Source organism: Ursus arctos, unplaced genomic scaffold (assembly GCF_023065955.2).
Source record: "Ursus arctos isolate Adak ecotype North America unplaced genomic scaffold, UrsArc2.0 scaffold_19, whole genome shotgun sequence".
Taxonomy (NCBI): domain Eukaryota; kingdom Metazoa; phylum Chordata; class Mammalia; order Carnivora; family Ursidae; genus Ursus; species Ursus arctos.
The window spans coordinates 39,469,464-39,491,929 of record NW_026622863.1 but is presented as its reverse complement, the minus strand read 5'-3'; the positions used below and the strand labels follow the sequence as shown (position 1 = coordinate 39,491,929).

General features: G+C 57.7%; 1 protein-coding gene across 3 annotated transcripts in view; it reads left to right on the top strand.

Annotated features, from left to right (window-relative positions):
* The first annotated feature begins 286 nt into the window (after positions 1-286).
* PEPD (peptidase D) overlaps positions 287-22,466 on the top strand; it is a 113,318-nt gene continuing 91,138 nt past the window's right edge. The window contains exons 1-4 of one of the 3 annotated variants that reach the window (XM_026484297.4): positions 287-373; positions 8,613-8,796; positions 10,790-10,917; positions 18,782-18,845. In XM_026484297.4, coding sequence (XP_026340082.1) covers positions 357-373; positions 8,613-8,796; positions 10,790-10,917; positions 18,782-18,845 — 393 coding nt within the window. In that variant the 5' untranslated portion in view covers positions 287-356. The remainder of the gene's footprint in view (positions 374-8,612; positions 8,797-10,789; positions 10,918-18,781; positions 18,846-22,466) is intronic. The other 2 variants (XM_057314316.1, XM_057314317.1) reach the window with 2 other exon arrangements.

Here is a 22,466-nt window from a genome sequence, read left to right as displayed (position 1 = left end):
CAATAGCCCTGGCCTTTGGTCAAGTCATTTTCCTTCTTCAGCTACAGCTATCACCTCTGCCCTGCCCCTAGATTGGGTCAAAGACTCTCTCTCCCGGGGTGTCCTCCCCCGAGGGGTGGGGTGCTGAGATGAGGTATCCATTGCCTAGGGACACTCCCTTACTCTGGAAAGGCCTCTGTTCGGCCCCCCCCCGCCCCCCGCGGCTTCCAGGGCTCTGCTCCACGGGTCTCGCGGAGCTGGACGCTGGAGGGGGCGGGGCGTGGGCGTTCGGCCCCGCCCCGGCCCCGCCCCCCGCAGGGGGACCCGGCCGGGCTCAGCTGATGCCTCACTTCACGTGACGCTGGTGCTGGGTGAACATGGCGGCGGCCACCGGGTGAGTACTGCTCCCGTCCCTGGCCATTGGCCGGCGGCGCGGAGAGGGGGCCTAGGCCTCCAGGCTGATAGCCCCCGCTGCCGGGCCGCGGCCCTGCTGGTCGTGCTGTGTGGCCGCGGGCGGCGCGCTTTGTCGCGCGGGGCCGGCGTCCGAGCGCCGGGCGGCTGGCAGAGCGCTCCGAGTCAGGGGCGGCTGAGCTCCCCTCTCCGCTGCCCCGTGGTCCTCGGGGCCACCTTGGCGCTCAGGCCCCACCCGCGCGCGTGGCGGCCCCGCCGTGTGGCCGAGGTGGGGGCTTCGGTTTGCAGGCGCGTTCACGGCCACGCCCCTCAGGCGGGCCGACAGCGTTGCCGGGTGCTCTGCACCGAGAGCTCCTGGGAGGAGGCTGTGTCTGAGAAGGGCACGTCCCCGCTTCCTTCAGGGCCCAAACGTCACCTCAGAGAAGCCTTCCCATAGTATCTATCCTACGTTTTGCAGTCCTTATCTCCTTCTGATAAACTATATAGTACATTTATTTTACTTGTTTCTTGTCTTCTCATTTGGCATGTAGGGTCAGGGTCTTTCCCTGGTTCACTCCTGGGTCTCACTGGTAAGTGCCTTGCACACAGTAGGTGCTTCCTAAATTCTGCTGCAGGAAAGAATGGGTGAATGGTTCTGGTAGCAGGAAATGTGGAGAGGTGGGTTCACTGAAGCGTTGGGGAGAGTGTCCCAGAGGAGGGAACATCTGAGCAAAGGGTGAGTGACAAAGGTTGGGAGTTAAGACTGTGCTGGGGATGGGGGAGAATGGGGTGCATCCTTGTGCTGGAGGGCGTGGTGTCCCAGTTGGCTTCTCCAGACTTTGTCCTGAGGGGTTGGAGCCATCCACAGGTTTTAATCTAATCAGCTGTGCTCCTTAGATGATCTTTCCTCTGGGTTGTGTGTGAGTTCAAAGGGAGGCCCAATGATGGGTATGGCTTATGGGCCTGGTGGTGCTGCGGGCTAGGAGGGGAAGTGGTAGAGAGGGGGCACTGCCCTAGATGCCAGGCTGGGAACTGAGATCAGAATGGTGGAACCAGTGGGCTGACTGCATCTCTCTGGGGAGAATGGCAACAGGAAATGGCCTCTCGGTGGCCTCCAGGTTGAGAGAGCTTAGGAAACAGTGGGCACCTGCTGTATTCCAGGGACAGCACTGGGCCTACCCTTAGGTGTTCATAGGCCACTGGGGCAGATGGACACATGGCACCTGCCATCCACCTGTCTGCCTCTGGTTTGGTGTGCGCCGTAGAGGGGCATGGGTTCTGAGCTCAGGGGAGAGTGTGGGTAGGCTTCAATCCCTGGATGACATGTGTGCCAGTCCTTGGGTGCCCCTCAGGCAGAGAACTATGCATGTGAAGTCCTAGATGAGTGTTAAGGAACCCAGGGTCAGATCCTTGAACCCAGCCTATGACCCTGCCTGAAAGAGCAGAGGGGGCAATAGGTGTAGGCCAGTTGCCCAGATGCAGGTCTGTTGTCTTTATATCTGGGCTGGCCAGGTGGTCATAGGGGGTTCCATACTGGCCTCCGGCTCTCCTGAAGGCACAGAGGAGCCAGACTCCTTGTTTGGATGGGGGTGAGCCTGGACCTAGCCAAATCCTGGAAGGAGGGTTCTTACAGCAAAGCTGATCCTCTGGACCATGGCAGGAGGTGGGGCAGTGGGGAGACACAGAATGACAGAATTCTTGGAGAGGTGCACTATTGAAAGTGCAGGTAGTTTCCAGAGCTTGACAGGGCCTCCTTGGCAAGGGCCATCCCAAGCTAGTAGGGGGCCGCCCTGCTGGACACTTTGAATCTGAGGTCAAACCCTAGCAGCTTTCTTAAAGGGAGGAGGTTTTGAGTGTGTTTCCAGCAAAGTTCTTTGCCCATCTGCACACTCTGATAGATCAGAGTCGTCAGGCATAATGAGGCACTATGCCATCAAGTTATGACCATGGCCTCCCCTGGGAGTCGGATTTGGGTGCTTGTAGAGTCCTACCAGAGCGTGGGTCAGGGGAGGCTGTGAAAGTCTCAGGTGACTGGAGTGTGATTTGGGGAGCAATGGAAGTCCTAAACTAGTATCTCAGATTCAACTGGAAACTCCAGATGCAACGAGAAGCTCCCCTGGGGAGTGTTTCAGGGTTGATCCTGCTCTGTCCTGCCAGCTTGGGCAGGAGCTTCAAGTATGAGATGGAGGGTCCCATAGCCCCCAGAGGGTCTGCTCTGAAGTCCTCCCCCAACCCTCCACCCCTCATCCCATGACACTTGGTGGGAGGGACCCCTACCTTCTCTTTGAGCCATGCCTGAGCTTTCCATGGTCAGAGTTGAGACTTATCCACTGCAGCCAGACCTGCCACATGGCTTTTTCCTTTCTCTTCTTTCCTGTGCCCCTTACCTGCTGGCCCTGGAGTGCCCTTGGCCTGTGATGTAACTTTGCACATACTTGCAGGCCAGCTGAGATGATGATTCCTCCTCCTAGAAACCTTTACTGACCGCCTGCCCTCCTGACTTGGCGATACAAGCTTCCTGCTCAGAACTCTATAGAGAATCCCAGGTTTTTCCTCTGGTGGGATGCTTTTCCGTGGCAGCACACCTGCCAGTCATGGTTGAGATGTTGCTTCCCTTCCTGCCTCTGCTGGCATCCTTGAAGCCCAGGGACCAGTTCAGTTTGTACCTCCAGGGCCATGTGACCACCTGTGATTTGTGCTGGGTAACATGGTGCCTAAGGAAAAAAAGGGGGATTTACTCTAAATTAGTCCAGTGTGTTGTCCTGCTTTGCAAGGAGGTTCTCAGTGATTGAGGAAGAATGTGGGTGGGAGGGGGACAGAATTCTGAGTAGGATGAAGAAACTCCTGTAATTTTTTTTTTTAAGATTTTATTTATCTGACAGAGAGAGACACAGCGAGAGAGGGAACACAAGCAGGGGAAGTGGGAGAGGGAGAAGCAGGCTTCCCGCCCAGCAAGGAGCCCGACGCGGGGCTCAATCCCAGGACCCTGGGATCATGACCCAAGCTGAAGGCAGACGCTTAATGGCTGAGCCATCCAGGTGCCCCAAAACTCCTGTATATTTTTTAACTGAGTGGCTCCCAGGGAGCTGCTCCCCAGAGGGCCTTTCTTTGCCAGCAAGGAGATGCAGGTGGGCTGCCCTGGGTATGAACCTGTTGGGTCATAGGTCATACCAGAGTCAGTGTTTTTCAGGAGAGAAAGTAACCTGAGGAGTCAAGTTCAGGGTCAAATCCTATCCCCACCCTGATGTGAACCTTGTGCTCCTGGGGAAGAGGTGTCAGGCTGACCCTGGTGGAGTGGTAAGGGTGGGTCTGTGGGAGGTGGGCTGGCCACCGAGTGCCCCTTTGCCCTTCCCGGCCCTTTTCCAGGCTTGGTCCTGACTCCACATAGCTCTCTTTCTCTCGGTCTCTGTGTGTGCTTAGCCCCCCTGACCCTTCCAGCTAGGGTGAGTGGGTTGTCCTTGCTGACAGTCAGCCAGTGGGCTCGGTGCCTGGCCCAACCTGGAGGCTGAGGGTGAGGAAGCAGGAGGTCCTTGGCTGACATTTTTTGCTGGGAGCTTAGCAGCATGGCCCCATCTAGAAGTGGCCTCACATTCTAGTGCAGGGACCTTGTCCTTGTCTGTGCCGTGGACCCCATGTGCATCAGTGAGGCCTGTGCCCCCTTCTCAACGTGATCTTTTTTTTTTAAAGATTTTATTTATTTATGTGACAGAGAGACAGCCAGCGAGAGAGGGAATACAGCAGGGGAGTGGGAGAGGAAGAAGTAGGCTCCCAGCGGAGGAGCCCGATGTGGGACTCGTTCCCGGAACGCTGGGATCACGTCCTGAGCCGAAGGCAGACACTTAACGACTGTGCTACCCAGGCGCCCCACTGCGCTACCCAGGCGCCCCTCAACGTGATGTTTTTAAATGCATAAAATAAAACACAGAGGATTACAAGGAAAACCAATTGTATTGAAATATAGCTATCAAAATGTTAATACATTTACAGTATAGTAATAGATGGTTCTTTGTTAACCTGTTAAGTAATAAAAGCAGCAGGCCTAATAACCACCTTCATTTTGAAGCAGTAATGAACGAGAGTGACATTTTGAGCTACCGTGACATCAGTGACGTGATAGGAAAATGCCTGTGATCTTGTCGGTGACAGATACATATGTTGCTGATACTGCCGTGGTTAGTTGCTGACATTAATAATCGAGGAAAATGCAAATTGGGATGAGAGGTTAAAGCCCATAAAAATATCATTTTTTCCCATCCAAGTAGATGGACTCCCTCAATTCTAGGTGTGAACCCCCACGGGCCTTGGGTGCGAGCCCTCCGTGTGGCCACCAGGCGAGGAGGGGGTGCTCAGCACTGGTTTAGGGGGACAGGAATGGGTCGCAGGGGCGGCAGCATCACACTTTCCCTGAGGCCAGCCCCACTTGTGGTCACTGGCTGCTTCCCGGGCCCTGGCGGTTGGTAGGGCTGTGCTGGCCCTTGGGGGCTGGAGCTTGTTCTCTGGGTCTCTCTGCCCCAGAGCCAGTCTTCAGGCCCCTGCCATCTTCCTCAGCCATTGTCTCATTTACACCGGCACTTGGGGACGGCCTGGCTTTTGCCTTCTGAGTTTTGGGTGTCAGCGATAGCGCCAGCGGAAAGCGGGTGGAGGTGTTTTATTGGTGCTCCTTTTGCTGAGCTTGGGGGAGGTCACCTGCACTGGCTCTGGCCCCGATCTTCCCTCACGGCGTTTGGTTTACCCTGGGAGAAATCAAAGGGTGTGTCTCTATGAACCTTGATTCTGGGGGTGCCCTGCCGTAAGGAGTGACTGCAGCGCATCGGCCCGCCTGGCCTGCTCTTCTCTGTCGTGGCTGAGCCCCCCGGGGCTTAGGTGCCATTGCAGATTTTCTTCACAGTAGCAGCTGATGCTCCCAGAGAGTATTCTTAGCACGTGTCCTGTCTTGACCTGGGCTGCTTGGCCCTTGGGCCGGAAGGTCCCAGTCCAGGTGCGCCGAGGCATGGAGGCCTCTCAGAAGGTTCTGGACGAGAGGAAGCCCAGCCCTTCTGAGAGCCACCTGGCATGGTGGCAGGCCAGGTGGAACTGGTGTCCGGTGTGTTTAAGGAGAGAGGGCCAGGGAGAGGGGTGAGGAGCGGTGGGGATGAGGTGGGCAGGGCTAGGGGGTGGGTGCTGGCTGGAATCGGGCACTTGCAGCCAGTTGTGCTATGGAGTCTGTGTGCCTCTGGCCCCTTTGGCCGGCGCCACCTGCCATAGTGCCTTGGCGCTGCCCCCTCTCTGCCCCTGGGGAGTGTGCGCAGATGAAGTTCTCCCCTGGGCCACCCCCTCCACGGCCTTTGCTGACTAGGGGAAAGAGGGTGGGGGGCTGCGGAGGTGCTGGTGGCTGCACTTTCAGTTCCTGACTGCATGGCCAGCTGGGATGCAGGCATGTTTACGAGCTGCCACCTCTGCCCTTTGATCCTTGTGGGGGAAAAAGCAGCCCGGCCTCGAGGGAGGCCTGGCCCCCGTCCAGCCGCTCTGGGATGGTGAGCGGCAGCCCATGCCCAGGGACCGGGCGGGGGGGATTCTAGTCCTGCGGATATTGTGGGGTGTGCACGACCCCTCCACCCTTTCTGGCCAGGCTGGGCCCCAGGGTTGTGCTTCCTGCCACACTGGAGCTGATGTGGCAATTTCTGGTCTGCACAGCTGTGTGGGTGACCCCACTTTGTGACAGTTGTTCACTCAGCAAATATTTGTCGAGTACTTGCTGTGTGCCAAGCAGAGTGCTAGGCACTGGGGCAGCAGTGACCAGAGCAGACCCAGATCTGTGTCCGTTCTTGGGATTTCCGTTCTTGGGCATGGAGGCAGCCCCCCCAGTGAGCACCCGTAAACACTGGCTGCATTTATGTTAGGAGGTGTTTGTCACTTCAGCCTGGGACCTGGCAGAGCCTCACTCGAAGGGGTGGTGAAGTGAGTTTAATGCAGAATCAGTTTACAGTGCTGTGGGCAGGTTCAGGGGACCTGGGAGAGAAGAGTCGGGAAGCTGGCTGGGAGCCAGTGAAGGCGGTGCTGGGAGAAGGGAGGCCCGGGAGCTGTGGTCCTGTGGGGAGGGACCACCAACCAGTCGGGTTCCAGGTTCCACCAGGGAGGGAGCAGGGAATGGATTCTCTGTCCTCCCTCCACTCTCTGGTCTCCTGCCCTGCCTCCCAGGAGCTAAATCCACCCAGAGCCTTATTGAAGTGCTGGTCGAAGGGGGGCTGGGCAGAGCAGGGAGAGTGGATCTGGAGGGTGCAAGTGCCAGGCAGGGGAGAGAGCTACACGTTTAAAGGAAGGCCAGGGAAGACCGTCTTGAGAAGGTGGCATTGGAGCCAAGATGTGCTGGAGGTGTCACCTACTCCCGTGTCCCTACCTCTGACGAACCCCCTCTGAGGAGCCCATGGCCAAGTGAATGCAGGAGATACCATCTGCCCGGCTCTCATGCGGTCCCTGGCAGAGCCCTCTCTCCTGAACCAGCTCTGGGCCGTGCCTGCCCTCCGGGGCCTGCGTGTGTACCTTCTGCTCCCCACCCCCACCCCCGCCCCTGCTGGAGAGCCTGTAGGGCCTCCCTCAGGCACACACTACACCGGCCTGCCTGACTCCTCCTCCGCCCCCAGGCCTGGCCTGTGGGTCTTCTGAGCCCCCAGCACCCTTGCTGGGACTTGATCTCCATCCTCCTCTGCCCCCTTCATTCAGGAAGGAGGCAAGGTCCCTGCCTTCCTAGAGCTTACATTTTACCTGGGGACACCAGGAGCAGGGTGACATTTTGCAGTGCTGTGTGCTCTAGAGAGGAGTGAGGAGAGTAGGGGATAAGGTTTGGACAGAGTGCTGGAAAGCTTCTGGGAAGAGCGGCCATTTCTGCAGAGGCCTAGATAAAGTGAGAACACGAGCCATCCAGGCACCTACGGAGTGTTGCTGGTGTTTGGGGAAGAGCTGGGATCCCCCTGCAGACAAAGTTGGGGTTGGATTCCCTCGGTGCCTGGTAGCTCTCTTCCAAGTGCACTTGATAGCTGAGGGGGATGGGCAGGGGAGGGCCTGCTCAGATGTGCATTGTAAAGGGTCCTTGTGGGTGGGTGCAGAATAAGCTGTGGGGAAGGCTGGGACCAAAGAGAGCCTGGAGAGTTCCCTGTGGTTGTCCAGGCTGGAGATGGGGGTCCCCCAGCTGGAGGAGGAGCTAAAGAGATAGAGAGCCTGAGCATGAACGGGGGCTGTGGAAAAAGTGGTCCCCAGGGTCCTGGGTGCCCAGAGGCTGGGCGAGGACTGGGAAGCCACAGGCAGATCGGAAGTGGGGGTCACTGTGGCCCGGCAGGGGCTACAGTGCGGGGAGGGGTGGGCTGAGGCCCGAGGCGGGGACTGAGGAGAGCGTGGGCCGCTGGGACACCAGAACAGGGGGGCTTGAGTGACTCTGCAAAGGATATTTCCTGCAAAGGGGAGAGAGAAATCAACTGCTGGAGGTGAATGGCAGTCAAAGGAAGTGTTTTTACTTATGAGGGTGAGGTTCCTGCACATTGGATGCAGAGTGATCCTGGGAGGGAAACGTGATGCTGGAGCAACCTGGGAATAGACTTGGGATGCAGGGGCCAGAGGCAGGTGGGCTTTGGGGAGTGGGTGCTGGGAGAGTAAGCTGTTTTCTCAGTGCCTGCTCTCCAGTGATGACTGTCCTCCAGGACAGCACCCCTCGGGCTGCCACTGCCCGGTCCATCTCACCATGGTCCCCTCAGCACAGACAGACTCACCTCGGGCCCTGGTACTGGGTGTCCTGTGTATGTGCGTTGGGGGCAGGTGGGTGTCCTGGCCTGGGCTGCCGGGTCTGTGACTTGCAGAGAAGATAATATCATGCAGGCATGAGGGCAGGGATGCAGTGTTGTCTGGGCCAGATCACAGATCCTTCTCGCATGGATGGTAAGCTCCTTGAGGGCAGGCGTTGAGTGCGTCTGCAAACCATTGCAGGCTTTCCCTCCAGGGGCCTCACCTGCCCGCTGGTGAAGCAGGATACAGCTTTCCGTCATCCCCACTCTGGGTCCAGGGCTCAGGGACAGCAGGGGAGAGTGGGGTCAATGAGGCCCTGTGGTCCTTGGCAACCCAGGGAGGGACTGTTTCTGGGTCAAGCAGGTTGAGTTTGGACTGAGGGGGGTCCCCCAGCAGGCTCGGCCCTCCGGTCACCTGAGACCGTGGGTGGTGGATGTGCTCGGAGGCACTAACAGAAGCCCGTGTGGCGACATATGCTTATGTCTTTGCAGACCTTCGTTTTGGCTGGGGAATGAAACCCTGAAGGTGCCCCTGGCACTGTTCGCCCTGAATAGGCAGCGCCTGTGTGAGCGGCTGCGAAAGAACCCGGCTGTGCAGGCCGGCGCTGTCGTGCTGCTGCAGGGCGGGGAGGACACCCAGCGCTACTGCACCGACACCGGGGTCCTCTTCCGCCAGGTGAGCCTGCCCTGCTGCCTTCCTGCACCTTCAGTGTGCACCAGGCCTCTGGTGGGCTGTCCGCCCTCCTCCAGCGTCGGGCCTGGTGGGCCTTGGGGAACTTTACCCCCCTGAAGAAGCTCTCGGAGGGCGGGCCGAGGCCTGGGCACCCAGGGGGCCCCGACTCTGGAGGGGTAGAGCCCTCCTAGCTCTGGATGGGGGCAGAGCTGATGCCAGTCAGTCTCAGCTCTTAGGTCAGAATACAGAAAAATGACATTCCTGGGGCAGCAAGCAGGCAAGAAGGCTTCATGGAAGAGGCGGTATTTGGTGTAGGCCCTGAAAGCCAGGGTGAATTCTGATAAGTGCAGTTGGGAGTGGGTGTTCCAGGCTGGGGGTGGGGGGGTTGTCCACAGGAGTGAGTGGTAGGGGGATGGTCTGGGCATGGGTGCAGATGGGTAGGCCTGACTTCCTAGGGCCAGATTCTGCCTGCGGCAGGGAAGACATGGGCTGTAGAGGGCCGGGAGGAGGCATGGGAACGGGGCGCTGGGCAGGAATGGGAGGCCCACACATTCATCCCAGCTTGGCCATTGCTGACTCTGTGACCCTCACTGGGTCTTTGCCCGGGAAGTAGACTAGGGGCGCCTTGAGGTTCTGGAACCCTGCGTGATGGAGGTTGGCCTAGCTGTAGGAAGCCAGCCTGGATGCGGTGGCCTTGGCTACAAATCACTGGCATCACTCAGTTTCCAGGAGCAGGAGCAAGGACCCTCAACAGAGGGGCTCACCCAGAAAGCTGGAGAGACCCTGAGCTGGCCCCACTCTCATCGATCCCAGCTTTGCACCCACTTTACAGATGATGAAACTGAGCCTCAGAGAGGAAATGACTTGCCAGAGGGGGAGCCGGGATTAATTAGAATCCCATCTCTGGACTCTAAGGATAGGGCTGTCTCTTCTCCCTGCCATACCCAGAGCTGGTGCCTGACATGTTGGGAACTTTTGAAACTCCCTGGGGTCAGGCATAGCCTAGGGGACATGGCCATCTGGCATCCAGGCCAGGAGGAGGCAGGGAAACGTGAAAGGGACCTGAGTGTGGAGGGGCGGCAAGACGTGGCCTCCCCAGCTGGACTGTGTCCACCCCACAGGACACAGATGGGCTGTCAGCTGCTGAGAGCGATTGCAGTGTTTTTGTCGAAAGCGGCTCCCGCTGGAAAGTTTCCCTGTGCCACGTTCTTGCAGCTGCAAGCCTGCAGTCCCCTGGTTGCTAGAGACATGGCGGTCTCAATAAGTTTTTTCTGACTAGTCTTGATGCTTCCTGAGGTTTATGTATTCTGTAGTTTAAAAGCCTATCTCCTAAATTCAGCCTTTGGCTCCCTTACTGCTGTTATGCAAGGTTAATTTTAGAAGAGATCCTCCTCCACTTCATACCTTTATAACATTATTTGAGCTCAGTGTTTATTGCTAAACACTGAAGTCATCAGCTGCCCCGGGGGTGGGAGAAGGAAGTAAGAAGTCCTGAATGGAGGAATCCATTTCCGTGCAGATGTCTGGCCTGGGTGCCTAAGTCAAGGTGGCATTTTGCCCTCCTTCGGGCATCGGGGCAACAGAGAGGCGCAGTAGGGCTGCACCGGGCCTGTGGGTCGTGTGGGCACCCGTGTTCTTGTGTGCCCTGGGGTGCCTGGCCAGGGCCCTGAGGGGTGTGGCCAGAGAGGGTTGGAGGTGGGGCTTGGGCACACGCATGGACCGTGCTTCCTCAGAGGAGGCTCAGAGCAGGGTGGGAGGAGCCAGCTGGGCTGCCCATGCCAAATCTGGAAGGGGGTGGTGGGCAACCTGCCACTGGCACAGAGGGGCAGAGTGCACAGGTGGGGAACTATGTGAGGCTGGGTGGGGGATGGGCTCCAAGAGCTAGGGAGCCTGAGCTGACTCTCTGGGGTGCTCGATCTGACACCCCACCTCTCTCCTTGTGCCTCACATTTTTGTCCTGCTGACCGGGTAACCAAGGTCCTTGTTCCCGTCACAGGAGTCTTTCTTTCACTGGGCATTCGGCGTCACTGATCCAGGCTGCTATGGGACGATTGATGTTGGCACCGGGAAGTCGACCCTGTTTGTGCCCAGGCTTCCTGCCAGCTATGCCACCTGGATGGGAAAGTAAGGAGCAGTCCGGGCCATGTGACTGTGTCTGCTGACCACTAGGGTCAGGGCGGTGGGATGGGGGGCTGGCTTGTGATGGCAAGGAGGGAAGGAGTAGTGGGGGTAAGGGCAGTGTCAGTGGTCGGGTCCATTTACAGCCTGCTTGGGGCCAGATCCTTGCCTCCTTGGTGAAGAAGGGGCCGCAGCCACAGCCTATGGTCATCTTTGTGTTGGAGGTACTATTTCTTAATCTTGAAATTCTGGATTCCCAGCTTTGTTAAAATGCCGGAGGCTTTGGCCCCAGTGGGCCATCACTCCTGCGTGGCATCAGCGGGAGATGGCCCCACCTTGGGTGTCAATGGGGGTTGTCTCGGGTCAGAGAGGGCAGCCTGGGACCCTTCTGCAAGGCCCATCCCTCATGGAGTGTTGCTGGATGCCTGCTCTGTGCCTGTCTCTGGCTCTGATGGAGGCCCTACCTCAGTCAGCTCACCTGTGAGACAGGGCGGTGTCTCTAGGCTGTGTGAGGAGTGTGGGACCGGGGCCTGGGCTGTGCTCAAGGCCTCCTCCCGATTGTCCATGTGACCTACCAGCTCCAGGGCCCTTGGCCATGTCTGCCCCTTGTGCCTGCTCAGAGGTGCCGAGGCAGAAGCCGTACTTAACCATGGGTGCTCGAGGCACTCGGGGGATCCTGCTAAATGCTCATCACCTTCGGCATGTCATTTCTTCCTGGAGAGTGATTCTTCTGGGCTCATGACTCAGTTGCAGCCCTTGCTGCCTGGTGCCCCTGAACACTCATTACCAGGTGGGCTGGTGGGCCTGTGGCTGCTATAGGGAGCTGCTCCGTGCAGAGGGCCAGAATAGGGCCTCCCCCACCAGCCCTTCAGTGCAAACTCCAGAGCCTCCTTTGTTGGCCTGAGAGGTACCTCTTCTGTCATCTTGTGGAAGGGTGGTTCCACGTCACCCAACTCTTGCCTCCCCATCCTGTTGTAGCCCTGATAGTCAGCCTTCATCATACTCCTGGTTGAATCCTTACATGTGCCCTGCTTTAAAGAAAAACAGGTTCCGGGTGGTGGCGTGGCCTCTGCAGGTCCCGTGGGTCAGTCTTGCTGGAAGCTGGCCGGATGGCGGGGCATGGCCTCCTCACACAGCAGGTCTTGTCACTGTTGTGGCTGCTGAATCCTTATCTGTGGGACAGTGACAAGGCTGCTCGTGAGACACCGCCGGGGCTGTCATCATAGTGATGGGCACTGTGGGGATGGTTACCTTTGTGACACTGAAATGAGGTGGTAAAGATGCCAGGGACAGGCAGCCAGAATATTTGTGGCTGTTGCCATTGGAGAGCTGGCCTCTTCTCCCTCCTGCTTGACTCGGGTTGGGACCTGGTGACTGCCTTGATGGGTGAATGTGGCAGGGTCGTCTTGTGGCTAGACTCCTGGTTCTTGCTCATGGGACACCTGCCCTCGAACCCAGCTGCCATGCTGTGAGGAAGCCCACACTCACCCATGTAGGGGGACCTCATGGATGGGAGTGGGGCCCCGGCTGACAGCCAGACCACCCACCAGAGTGGGTGACTCCAAGCCCCAGCCTTTGAGTCCTGCTGAGGTCCCAGACCTCGTGGAGCAGAGATAAGCTGTCCTCTTTGGGCTCTGTGCCAAGTCTGAACCTTCAGAGTTCGTGAATGTGAAAAATATCAGTATGGTTTGCTACAAAGCCCTGTAACTGGTACAGCTGTGGTGAGGAGTTTCCTGGTGGAGTGTAGGTCTGGTCTTGGTAAGAGGATTCTTCCAGAACCCTTCCTTCACACAAGGTGATCACAGAGCTGTGGCCTCTGCCCTGCCTGCTAGCGGCAAGTCCTGCAAATAGCAGGGCCCCTGGCACCTGGGCAGCACCTAGGTGCCCATCTAGCTGCCCTCTGAGCTGCCCCTCAGCCCCGTCTGCTGGCTCTGGGAGTGCCAGTCCTGCGGGCAGAGGGGCTCCGCTGTGAGACGTGGGCATGGATAGGGTGCTAGGGGAGGGTCTGAGCAGGGCCTCACTGCCCTTTCTGTCTGCAGATGGCGGAGGGAGGCTCCAAGCGCATCTCCTCTTCTGTCTGCTGCTTTGCCTTGCATCAAGTGGGGGAGTGCCTATCCTGGAGGGTGGACATCCTTCCAGGGCTGTGGGCGGAGAGGGCTGTCCCTGCCTTGGGAACTCCACCATCCAGTGGGAAAATCTGAGCAAATCTCACCATGTTTCCCCACAGCCACCATCTGGGGAGCCAAATGGCACTTGACTGGAGGGTTTAAAACCCAGGACCTGATTGGTCAGGGAACAACTGTTAGCAGTTGGCTATTCTGAAGTGTAATCCTCAGTAATGCTGGAATAATGTTCTATGCTTTGGCCGTGGCTGGTTTTCAGGGCCGCTGTTAAAAGTTCTCCTTTAGGGGCGTCTGGATGGCTCAGTCAGTTGAGCATCTGACTCCTGATTTCGGCTCAGGTCACGATCTCAGGGTCGTAAGATTGAGACCTGCGTCAGACTCCATGCCCAGTGGGCAGTCGGCTGGAGATTCTCGCTCTCCCTCTCTCTCTGCCCCTCCCCCTGCTCATGCCCACACATTCTCTCTCTTTCTCTCTCTCTAAAATAAATAAATAAATCTTTACCAAAAAAGTTCTCCTTTAGCTTGGCCCTGCTTTGCTGAGCCAGCTGATTGGCTGGTGTGGACATAGAGGCTTGTGTGACCTTGGAGTGTAGAGATGGGTCTGCAGTATGGGTCTCCCTGTTGGAAAGGCTCCACGCCGGGCAGGCCAGAATGAGCAGGTCGGTCCCAGGGGGCCTTCCGGCTCCAAGGCAGAGAGCTAGACCCTTGTCTCCTGCAGACCTGCCTCCCCACTGTGGCCACCCGGGAGGCCTTTGCCTTCTCCTGCTCTGGTGTGTCCCTCTCCTGGTCCCCATGTCCCGAGCCTTTGGGAGAGAAGGCTCAGTTACAAAGGGACAGTGGCGAAGGGGTTGGTTGTCTGGGGCTGGAGTTGGGGAGTGGCCAGATCTGATTGCGCGTGGCTGTTTCCAGACACTCTCATAATCAATAGGGCTCGGGAGCGAGGCTGTTGGGATTACCTGGCCTTTGCAATCAAAACCCACCAGACTGAACATTTGACCTTCAGCTCCTCAGCTTCCTTTTGAGTCTCTATCTGATGGCTTTTGTGAATCCATCTGGCAGATACCGCACTCCAAAGCCGTCCAGGGAAACAGCACTCCCATCTGCGGATCTGCCGCTTCCTGCATAAAGGGCAGGGTCCTGTTGTCGGGTAGGAGATGCCGAGGGGCCCGTGGGCAGCCTGCTGCCTGGCCTGTTCCTCGCCCCAGGCCTTTTCTGGGACAGGAGTGTGGTAGCTCCTGATTTGTTTTCATTTGGAATCTTTGCTTACAAAATTCTTATGCCTTTGGATGTGAGTGTTTCCCATCATTTTTGTCAGAATCTGGCTTAGCTGATGGCAGGTTTGGCTGCTGGGGTGTCTGGGGTCCTCTGAGCAGGCAGGAAATTGTCTCTGTGACTCAGTACAGGGCAGCTTCAGTGCCCATAGAGGGTGAGTGACTCTAGGCCAATTTGGGGGACCCTCCTAGAACCTTTGCAGCTTGACTGTGCTCTGCTCCTGTCCCTGGCTGAGACGGTGGGCTCAGAATGTGAGACAGGATGCCTGATGTGGGGTTTGCCAGGAGGAGGGTGCTTACCCTATGGAGGGCACTGCCCAGGAGTGAGTTTCTCTGGGGTTGAGGCCCTGAGGCCCTGAGCTGGTTTGTGTGTGTGTGTGTGTGTGTGTGTGTGTGTGTGCGCGCGTGCATGCGCACGCGCATGTGTGTGTGTGGTATCGGGGGAGTGGTTATGGGGATGGTGCTGTGGGTGTGTGTGATGTATGTATGGTGTGTGTGGTTTGGGTGTGCGCGGTATGTGGTGTGTATGTGCATATGTGCAGTGGGGTGTGTGCATGTGGTGTGCATGCACATGCATGCTGTGTGGGTACGTGTGTGGTATGGTGCAGTGTGCTGTGGTCATGTGTGTATGGAGTGTGTGTGTCGTGTGTATGTGTCGGGGGCGGGGCGTGCACGCGGCACGGTGTATCTCAGGTACGTGGTGTGTGCGTGTGCACATGGAGCGGGGTGTGTGTAGCGTGGGTACTCGTGGTGCAGTGTGGTTTGAGGTGCTGTGTGTGGTATGGCATGCGGTGTGTACGTGTGCACGTGGAGTGGGGGGTTGCATCTGTTGTGTGGTTTCTCGCAGCCACCATTCCCCACCCCCACACACCCCTGGACCACGGCTGCCTCCGCCCGCCCGGTGGCCTCGCCCCGTCTCCCTCTGTCTACAGGGTGGGCACTGTGGTGGGGCACTGAGGAAGGTGCGGGCCTTCCTGAGGACTCTGCGGGAGTTCCTTTGGCTCCTCACGCAGGCGGTTCGGAGGAGCCTGGCCTCCTGGCTGGGCAGGTGCTGGAATCCTCAGGCACCTGTCCCGGGGCTCTGGCTCTGCTGACCACAGGCCTCCTTTGATCACCTCCGGAGCCCTCGTGCTCTCCTCCCCCCCGCCGTGCAGCGGCCCCTCAGTCGCGGTTGTGGTCCTCAGGACCTGGCACCGGCATTGCTGTGGAGAGATCTGCTTTTCTCTGACCAGCCTCTGGATTCTGGAAGTGGTTGCCGACCTCCGTTCGGGAGTGAGCGGCGGCGTTGTGCTGGGAGCAGAATGAGAGGCAGCGGCATTGTGTGCAGCTGAAGGCGACTCTGGCCGCTGGAAATTGATGGTGACTGCTGTAATTTGGTCCTGTTATTTATTCATGAACCACACACAGGTGGGCAGCTGGCCGGCAAGACCTGTGCTTGGCAATTTCATATTCTCGAGGGCTCCATCGTGCCCACACCACGCGCATTCCTTTAACGTCTCTCCCACAGGAGGCCCCGCACTGGGTGCTGCTGCTCAGTGTGTCGACCCTGACCCTGAGTTCTGGGAAAGGCCTGCTCTAAGTCGTGCCGGGCCCAGCTGCTGGCGGCGAAGGCACAAACGCCTTTGAGTGGGGCGCTCTCTCCTCTCTGCCACCAAAGCTGTCCCTTCCCTTTGAAGGGAGGATTTCTGGGGTGGGGTCCACGTCCCCTTTGACCCACTCTTTCCCAGTCCACTGGCTTTATCCGGATCTCCAGTATGGTGGGATGTGGCATGTACTGCCCTGCTGGACCGCAGACTCCAGGCAGGGCAGGGTGCAGGCCCTCCACGTGGCTGCCACCAGCCTGGCGCTCAGTGGGTCTGTAGCTGCCCGGTGACCTTTCCTGCTGGTTCTGTATGGCTCTTGTGGGCGTGTCGCTCCTTCTTCAGTCACCCCTCCCGGATCATGGCTGCGGAGCCTCTGGTGGCTGGCTTAACCCTTCGGGTGACATTTAAACTATTTTTACTATAATTAGCCCCCAAACAAGAAAAATAAGTAGTATTCAAAACGTAATCATCTTTGCCTTTTTGTAAAGAAAGGCATGCAAAGTGCCAGAAAAGATGCTCACAGCTTGGGGCGCCTGGGTGGCCCAGTCGGTTAAGCATCTGCCTTCGGCTCAGGTCATGATCCCAGGGTCCTGGGATTAAGTCCTCCATCAGGCGCCCTGCTCAGCGGGGTGTCTGCTTCTCCCTTTCCCTCTGCCACTCCCCCTGCTTGTCCATTCGCTCTCTCTCTCTGACAAAATCTTAAAAAAAAAAAAAAAGATGCTCACAGCTTTTCAGATTATATCTGTCAAGTGGTCATTCCTGTTGAGAACCAGGCCTGTGGTAATTGGGTGATTTTGGCCCTTGAGGCCCAGTGGGTGTTCTGGACTGTGTCCTTCAACCTCGTTGAGGAGGGCAAGGGGCACATGGTGGGGGCTGGCACCCGCCCTCACTTCCTCCCAGATAATCAGGGTGGCAGCGGTTGGGCTGGCTGGCCCTGGCTGCTCCTTGGCTCCTGTGGCAAGTGGATGGCTTGTGGCTGGCAGGCGAGGGCTGGACAGGCGAGTGTGCAGCCCCGGGGCCACCCACAGATCACAGCTACCTGGTGTTTGCCTAGCCTTTACCCCTCCTCCTCCTATCTCCTCTGCTTCCACATTGTGAAGATCTTGACCTCAGGCTGAGTACACGGAGACGTTCCCGGATCTCAAGTCTAGGTCTGTGCAGAGGCCTGACCGCCAAGACTCCTGGGCAAGGCAGGCAGGCAGGCAGGCACACATTCCCTGGGGGGGTGGCTGAGATGCCCCCCTGTATGGAGCATCCCTCAAAAGCAGGTTCTTGGCACTTCCAAAATATTCTGGCAGTTTTCTTTGGATGCCTGTCACAGCTGCAAGCGACGAAGTGATGGGGCCAGAGGTGGGTTGGAGACCTGCTGAGGATGTGGGGCGTCTGTCCTGGAGCTAGGACCACAGCCGGTGCAGTCGAGGGTGGACGTGGTGGTGAGGACACCGGTGGCCCCACCTCACCCTTCTGGCATGTGCTTTTGTGCATGGCTGAGAGTGTCACCACTTAGTCGCCAAGGCTCAGTGAGCTGTCCGTGGTAGACAGAGAACCGGGCCTCCAGCATCCGGGTGAGGTGTTTATCATCCGTTCTGCCCTGTAGCTGTTTCAGGCTGTGCTAATGGCCTTGCCAGACTTTGGCCATTTAACTTTTGAGTCCTGTCTCGGACGTGGAAGCTAATGTGACTGCATTGTGCAAACTTAATAACAGCAAGAGCTTGACACCCAGTGCCCCCTTCAGAGAAGACAAAAGGGTGCTCGCTGCGTGTGGCTTTGAGCTCCCTGCTGGTCTCCAAGGCCCGCCCATCTGTTCCCTGGTCCATGCTGCCTGCTTCCTGGCCACGATCTGTCTGATGCATGCTTGAGTGGAGAGGGGAGTGGTGCAGGGCTCAGGGAGGGGAGTGGGCTTCTCTTTACCGGCCAGTGACTTTGGTCACTGGTGTCTCACAGGCACAGGAAGCTCACTCTTGGAGGTGGTCATCTCCAAGTCTGGAAGTGTACTCCCTCCCCTGTCCCCTCTGGGCCTCCCCAGGCACCCTGTCCTTGGCACCCTCACCCCCGTCATCTGCTCACCCTTGAGAGTCCAGGAAGCACAGGCTGAGAACCATCTGCTGTTTTCTCCTGAGGCCTCTTTCGGATCTAACACTTGGTGACTAGAATACCATGTGATCACAGGCGGGCTGGGGGCATATGCCCCCATGCTGATGTGGTGCCTAGGCGTGGGATGGCGCAGGATGGCGTGTGTGCGTCATTAGACTTGGCTGGTGACACCCTCCCCTCATGGCTAGTGTTCCACCTCGTGTGAGCCCTGTCACCAGCAGTGACATCAACTCAGTCACTGACCGGGAGGCTAGGGAGTCCATGCTGCACTGCGACCATGACCGGGAGCCCTTTGGGAGGTGGCCCAACCTCCTCCTCCCTTTGTCTCTGTCTTCTCATGGCTGATTTTTCAGGGATGATGAGTAAGCTTGAATGTTTCTCATCACAATGAGTAATACTGATATTGACTTCTTTAAAATGTTAATTTAAAAACTTTCCTCTAAAGAGCCTCCATGGGGGAGCTCCTGGGAGGCAGGTTATTTCATGCCCCAAAGGGTATGCTGGCTGGCTGCCCGGTGGGCTCTCACTGGTGGTGGAGGGGGAAGTTTGGTCTGCAGATACTTACTGCAGGTGGCCAGGGTCATGGGCTCCAAGGACGAGTGGAGGTCAGCTGGGGGAGGTCAGGGGAAGCAGGTGTGGTTCAGCATTCACTCTGTGGCCCCGTGCCCTTTGCTGCCCAAGTCTGTGTCAGGGCAGGGCTGGGCCCGGGGCTTTATGGTCTGGGCTTGGGGGTGGGAAGGCAGCCTGTGCTGAGTATGGCCAAACCCTGACCCTGGCATTCCTTGTGTTTCCCTTTGAGGATCCACTCCAAGGAGTACTTCAAGGAGAAGTATGCCGTGGATGACATCCAGTATACAGACGAGGTCAGTAGCAGCCGACTCCTCGCTGAGCCGTTGAGGCCTCCCTCACTCCTCTGTGCTGATACCCCCTTCCTCTCCCTGCCATTGCCTGGCTGCCTGCTGTGGGATACCACCTCTCGGCCACCACCACCTCAGCAGTGCCCTCGTTCAGAGAGTGCAGGCGGGATGTGTGTACCTCAGACTTCCCTGAAGAGGCCCCCTTTGCCTGGCCAGTGGCCCTGACTCAGTGGCTGGAGGCCTCTGGTACCTGGGTTGTGGCTGCTGAGCTCCCCAGAGGGAGGATGTCTCTGGGAGGTCTCATCTAAATGCCCCCCTGGCTCAGCCTGGGCCTTCACATGTTGGGGGATCCTCTCTGTAGCCACGGCTGGTTGTACATGCTGCTGCCAGAAAAGCCCCAGACTTTGAGAGGCCCGTGGGGTGCAGTGCAGTTGTTCGTCCCCTGGCTTTAATCTACTTCCCAGCGTGGCTGCCCAGTGGTGGCATGTGGCCTGGGTATGTGGATGACTGTCCTTCTGGGGCTTTGCATCTGTCCCAGATCCAGGCAGTCACAGGGGGCTGTCCCTGACTTCCACTGCTGATGGGATGGGGCTGGGGCAGAGATGAGAGCACAGCCATGCCCCCCTGTGGTCTCCGTGGGGGACCAAGGTCCCCAACACTGCAGCCACGCCGGGCATACAGGGAGGCCTCTCTGCTCGGTCCCTGGGCACTGTTACAACCCCCACACCATGTGTGGGTCAGTGCTAGGTAGAACATAAGCACCAAGAGGTCGGCACCTGCCGCTTGGGGTCCACCCCCAGCCTGGCAGGACCAGCTGGATGGGGCCCTCCCATGGCACATTTCCCTAGCCAGACCGAGATCGCACGTGGACATACCTAAGAGCTGGGGCCCAGTGTGGAAGCAGCTGAGGGGCCAGCCAGCTGGAGACCAACAGCTCCCCCTTCCCCTGGGTAGGACACGGACTGTGTTGGGGAGTGACGACACTGGTGGGAAGCAGATTCGCAGGGATCCTGGCCAGGCCCACAGCGTACTGAGAAAGCAGTGTGTCTCAGCCCTGGGGCAGGGGCCCGACGCAACCTACTCGGGGATGCCCAGCCCCAGGCAGGCCTGCGTTAGTGCTGCCCCACACACAGACACGGCCCTGCTCGAGCTCTGCTGCCCTAGACTGCCGTGCCCAGTCCTCTCTGTGTATCCTACCATGCTCCGAGGCCCGTGCCAGCCGGCTGTATCCCATGCTGGTCCCCACTGGCGCCCCCCCCAGCCCCGGCTCGTGGGACCTGTGGTGGACTTGCTGGGTACTGGCTGTGTTCTGCTCTGTACTCTGCCTTTTGCTGCTTTCTATTTGTCTCTAATGTCCAGTTCCTTCCCCCAGACATTACTGTCACATTCTGCCCTCCTGGCTCCAGGGGCATGCGGGCGTCAGAGCTGGTTGAGACAACTCAGCAGCCAGGACACGGTCTGCTGCAGGAGGTGACTGGCAGGGCGGTGCCTGGTCAGGAGGGTCTTGGGCAAGGAGTGCGGCTTGCGTCCACGAGGCCATGGGCGCCTGTTTCTGCAGCACTTGCTGCCTGGTTGGCTTGAGATGAGGCTTTTGATGGATCTTTCTTTTTTGTCCTGGGATTTCATTACCAAGTTACTGGGGGTGACTCATAGCATCTAAAGAGTCTGTTAATACACATGTGACCTGTTGTATTGATCTCTTTGAGTATAGATCTCAAATTGTCTGAACATATATTTGCATGCCCCGATGAGGTCATTTGCCACTTACCTTCTATCTCTAAGTACTAGGGAATGAGTACTAGGTACTAGGGAGCAGTGACTTGTTCCATCCTCAGTTCTGGTTGTGTCCCTGACCCTCTCCAGGTGTATCCCTCCTGCCTCCATAAACTGCGTTTTAACATTACTGCCCTTGGGGACCTTGACCTTCCCAGAAACTTGGAGGGGGCAGCCCGGGACTCAGCCCACCCAGTCAGAGTGTCTCTGTGCTGCAGCCTCCCCAGCTGTTCTCTGACATTGTTGCTTTTATGTCTGCAGGACAAAAAAAAAATCACATTCATCCTGTGATTTCTGGGGAGAAGGAGGGGAGTTGGCCTCCAGATGCAGAGACGTGGGTCTAGAGCGTCGGGACGGGAAAGCCTGTGGCCATCGTGCAGAATCACGGCCCCACAGAGCAGCCCACTCTCAGTCTGTATTTACGAAACAGAATCTTAAATGAAGGCTTCAGAGGACAGGATCTTGGGTCCAGGAGCTATCTGCCGTGTCCCATCATCATCGCTGTCGTGGTTCATCAGTTCTGTCATGACTGTTAGACTGCCCTGGTTCTTACTGGAGACGAGGGCTTGTTGTTGACAGCTGGTTGGGTGCTTCACTCTGGGGTGGCACCTGTAGGTTCCGGTAACATTGAGGTGGATCCCCTCATCTCTTGCGCGTGTCCCATGGTGAACCCACAGCTCCTGCCCCATGGCAGAGGAGGAGGCAAAGGCCAAGGTAACAGGCCTTGCCCGCAGCCCCCCAGCCAGGGAGCAGCAGAGTTAGGGGGCAACCCCAGGACCTTTGGACCCCAGAGACGCTCCACTTCTGCATTTATCCTGTCAAACATAGGGGGTGAGTCAGGCTCCCAAGCGTCTTAGATATTCTGTGGTTCAAAATGGAGCTTGACGCTATAAACTGCTGGACGGAGATGCTTGTCCTGGGAGGCCTTTGAGATGCTTGGGGCCTACTCAATCACGAAAGGTGACAGGAAGCCCCTTGCATCGGGGAAGGGCTCGCCAGGCCAGTTCTACAGTGCGGGCTCCCAGCTGACTTGGGGCTGCCTCGGCCATCCGTGACAAATCACAGCTGGGAGGCAGCTCACTCCTGTCTTTTCTGAAAGAAGGCAGGAAGCCCCGCACCCCAGGCCATGGCTGGTCACTTGCTGTCATGTATAAAATGCAGGTGTCTGATAGAGCTCCTCTCATCCCCAGAGATGACCCTGCTTTTAATTCTTGAGAGGGCAGAGCAAGTGGCACTTCCCCCGAGAAAGGGGTGCACAGTGCACACTTGCTGTCCTTTACAGAAGGCAGAGCAAGTGGCACTTCCCCCTAGAAAGGGGTGCACAGTGCACACTTGCTGTCCTTTACAGAAGGCAGAGCAAGTGGCACTTCCCCCGAGAAAGGGGTGCACAGTGCACACTTGCTGTCCTTTACAGAAGGCAGAGCAAGTGGCACTTCCCCCGAGAAAGGGGTGCACAGTGCACACTTGCTGTCCTTTACAGCCCCAGGCAGATGTTGGGAGGTGCCGGGGTCATGGGCTCGGATTTGGGCAGGATGGGTGTAAGAGAAACCATCATGGCACTCTGGCGATGGATGCCGCCTGCCTCACAGCCTCAGCGTGGGGGGACATCGGGGAGTGGCGGGGGCTGTGCTGGCATCTCTGAAGGGACAGCTGCTACGTGGGACTGCTGGTCCAGAGTTGCTAGAAACTCCTGATTGTTCAGAAGGAGCCACAGATCCGTGTTGTTTGTTATCTTTCCTGATGTTTACATTCTGGAAACAAGTTCAGATTTTTAGACGCATTGCCTAGCCACCAAGTTGCACCCTCGTTTCAGATGGCCATGAAAAACAGTTCATTTTTAAAGATTTATTTATT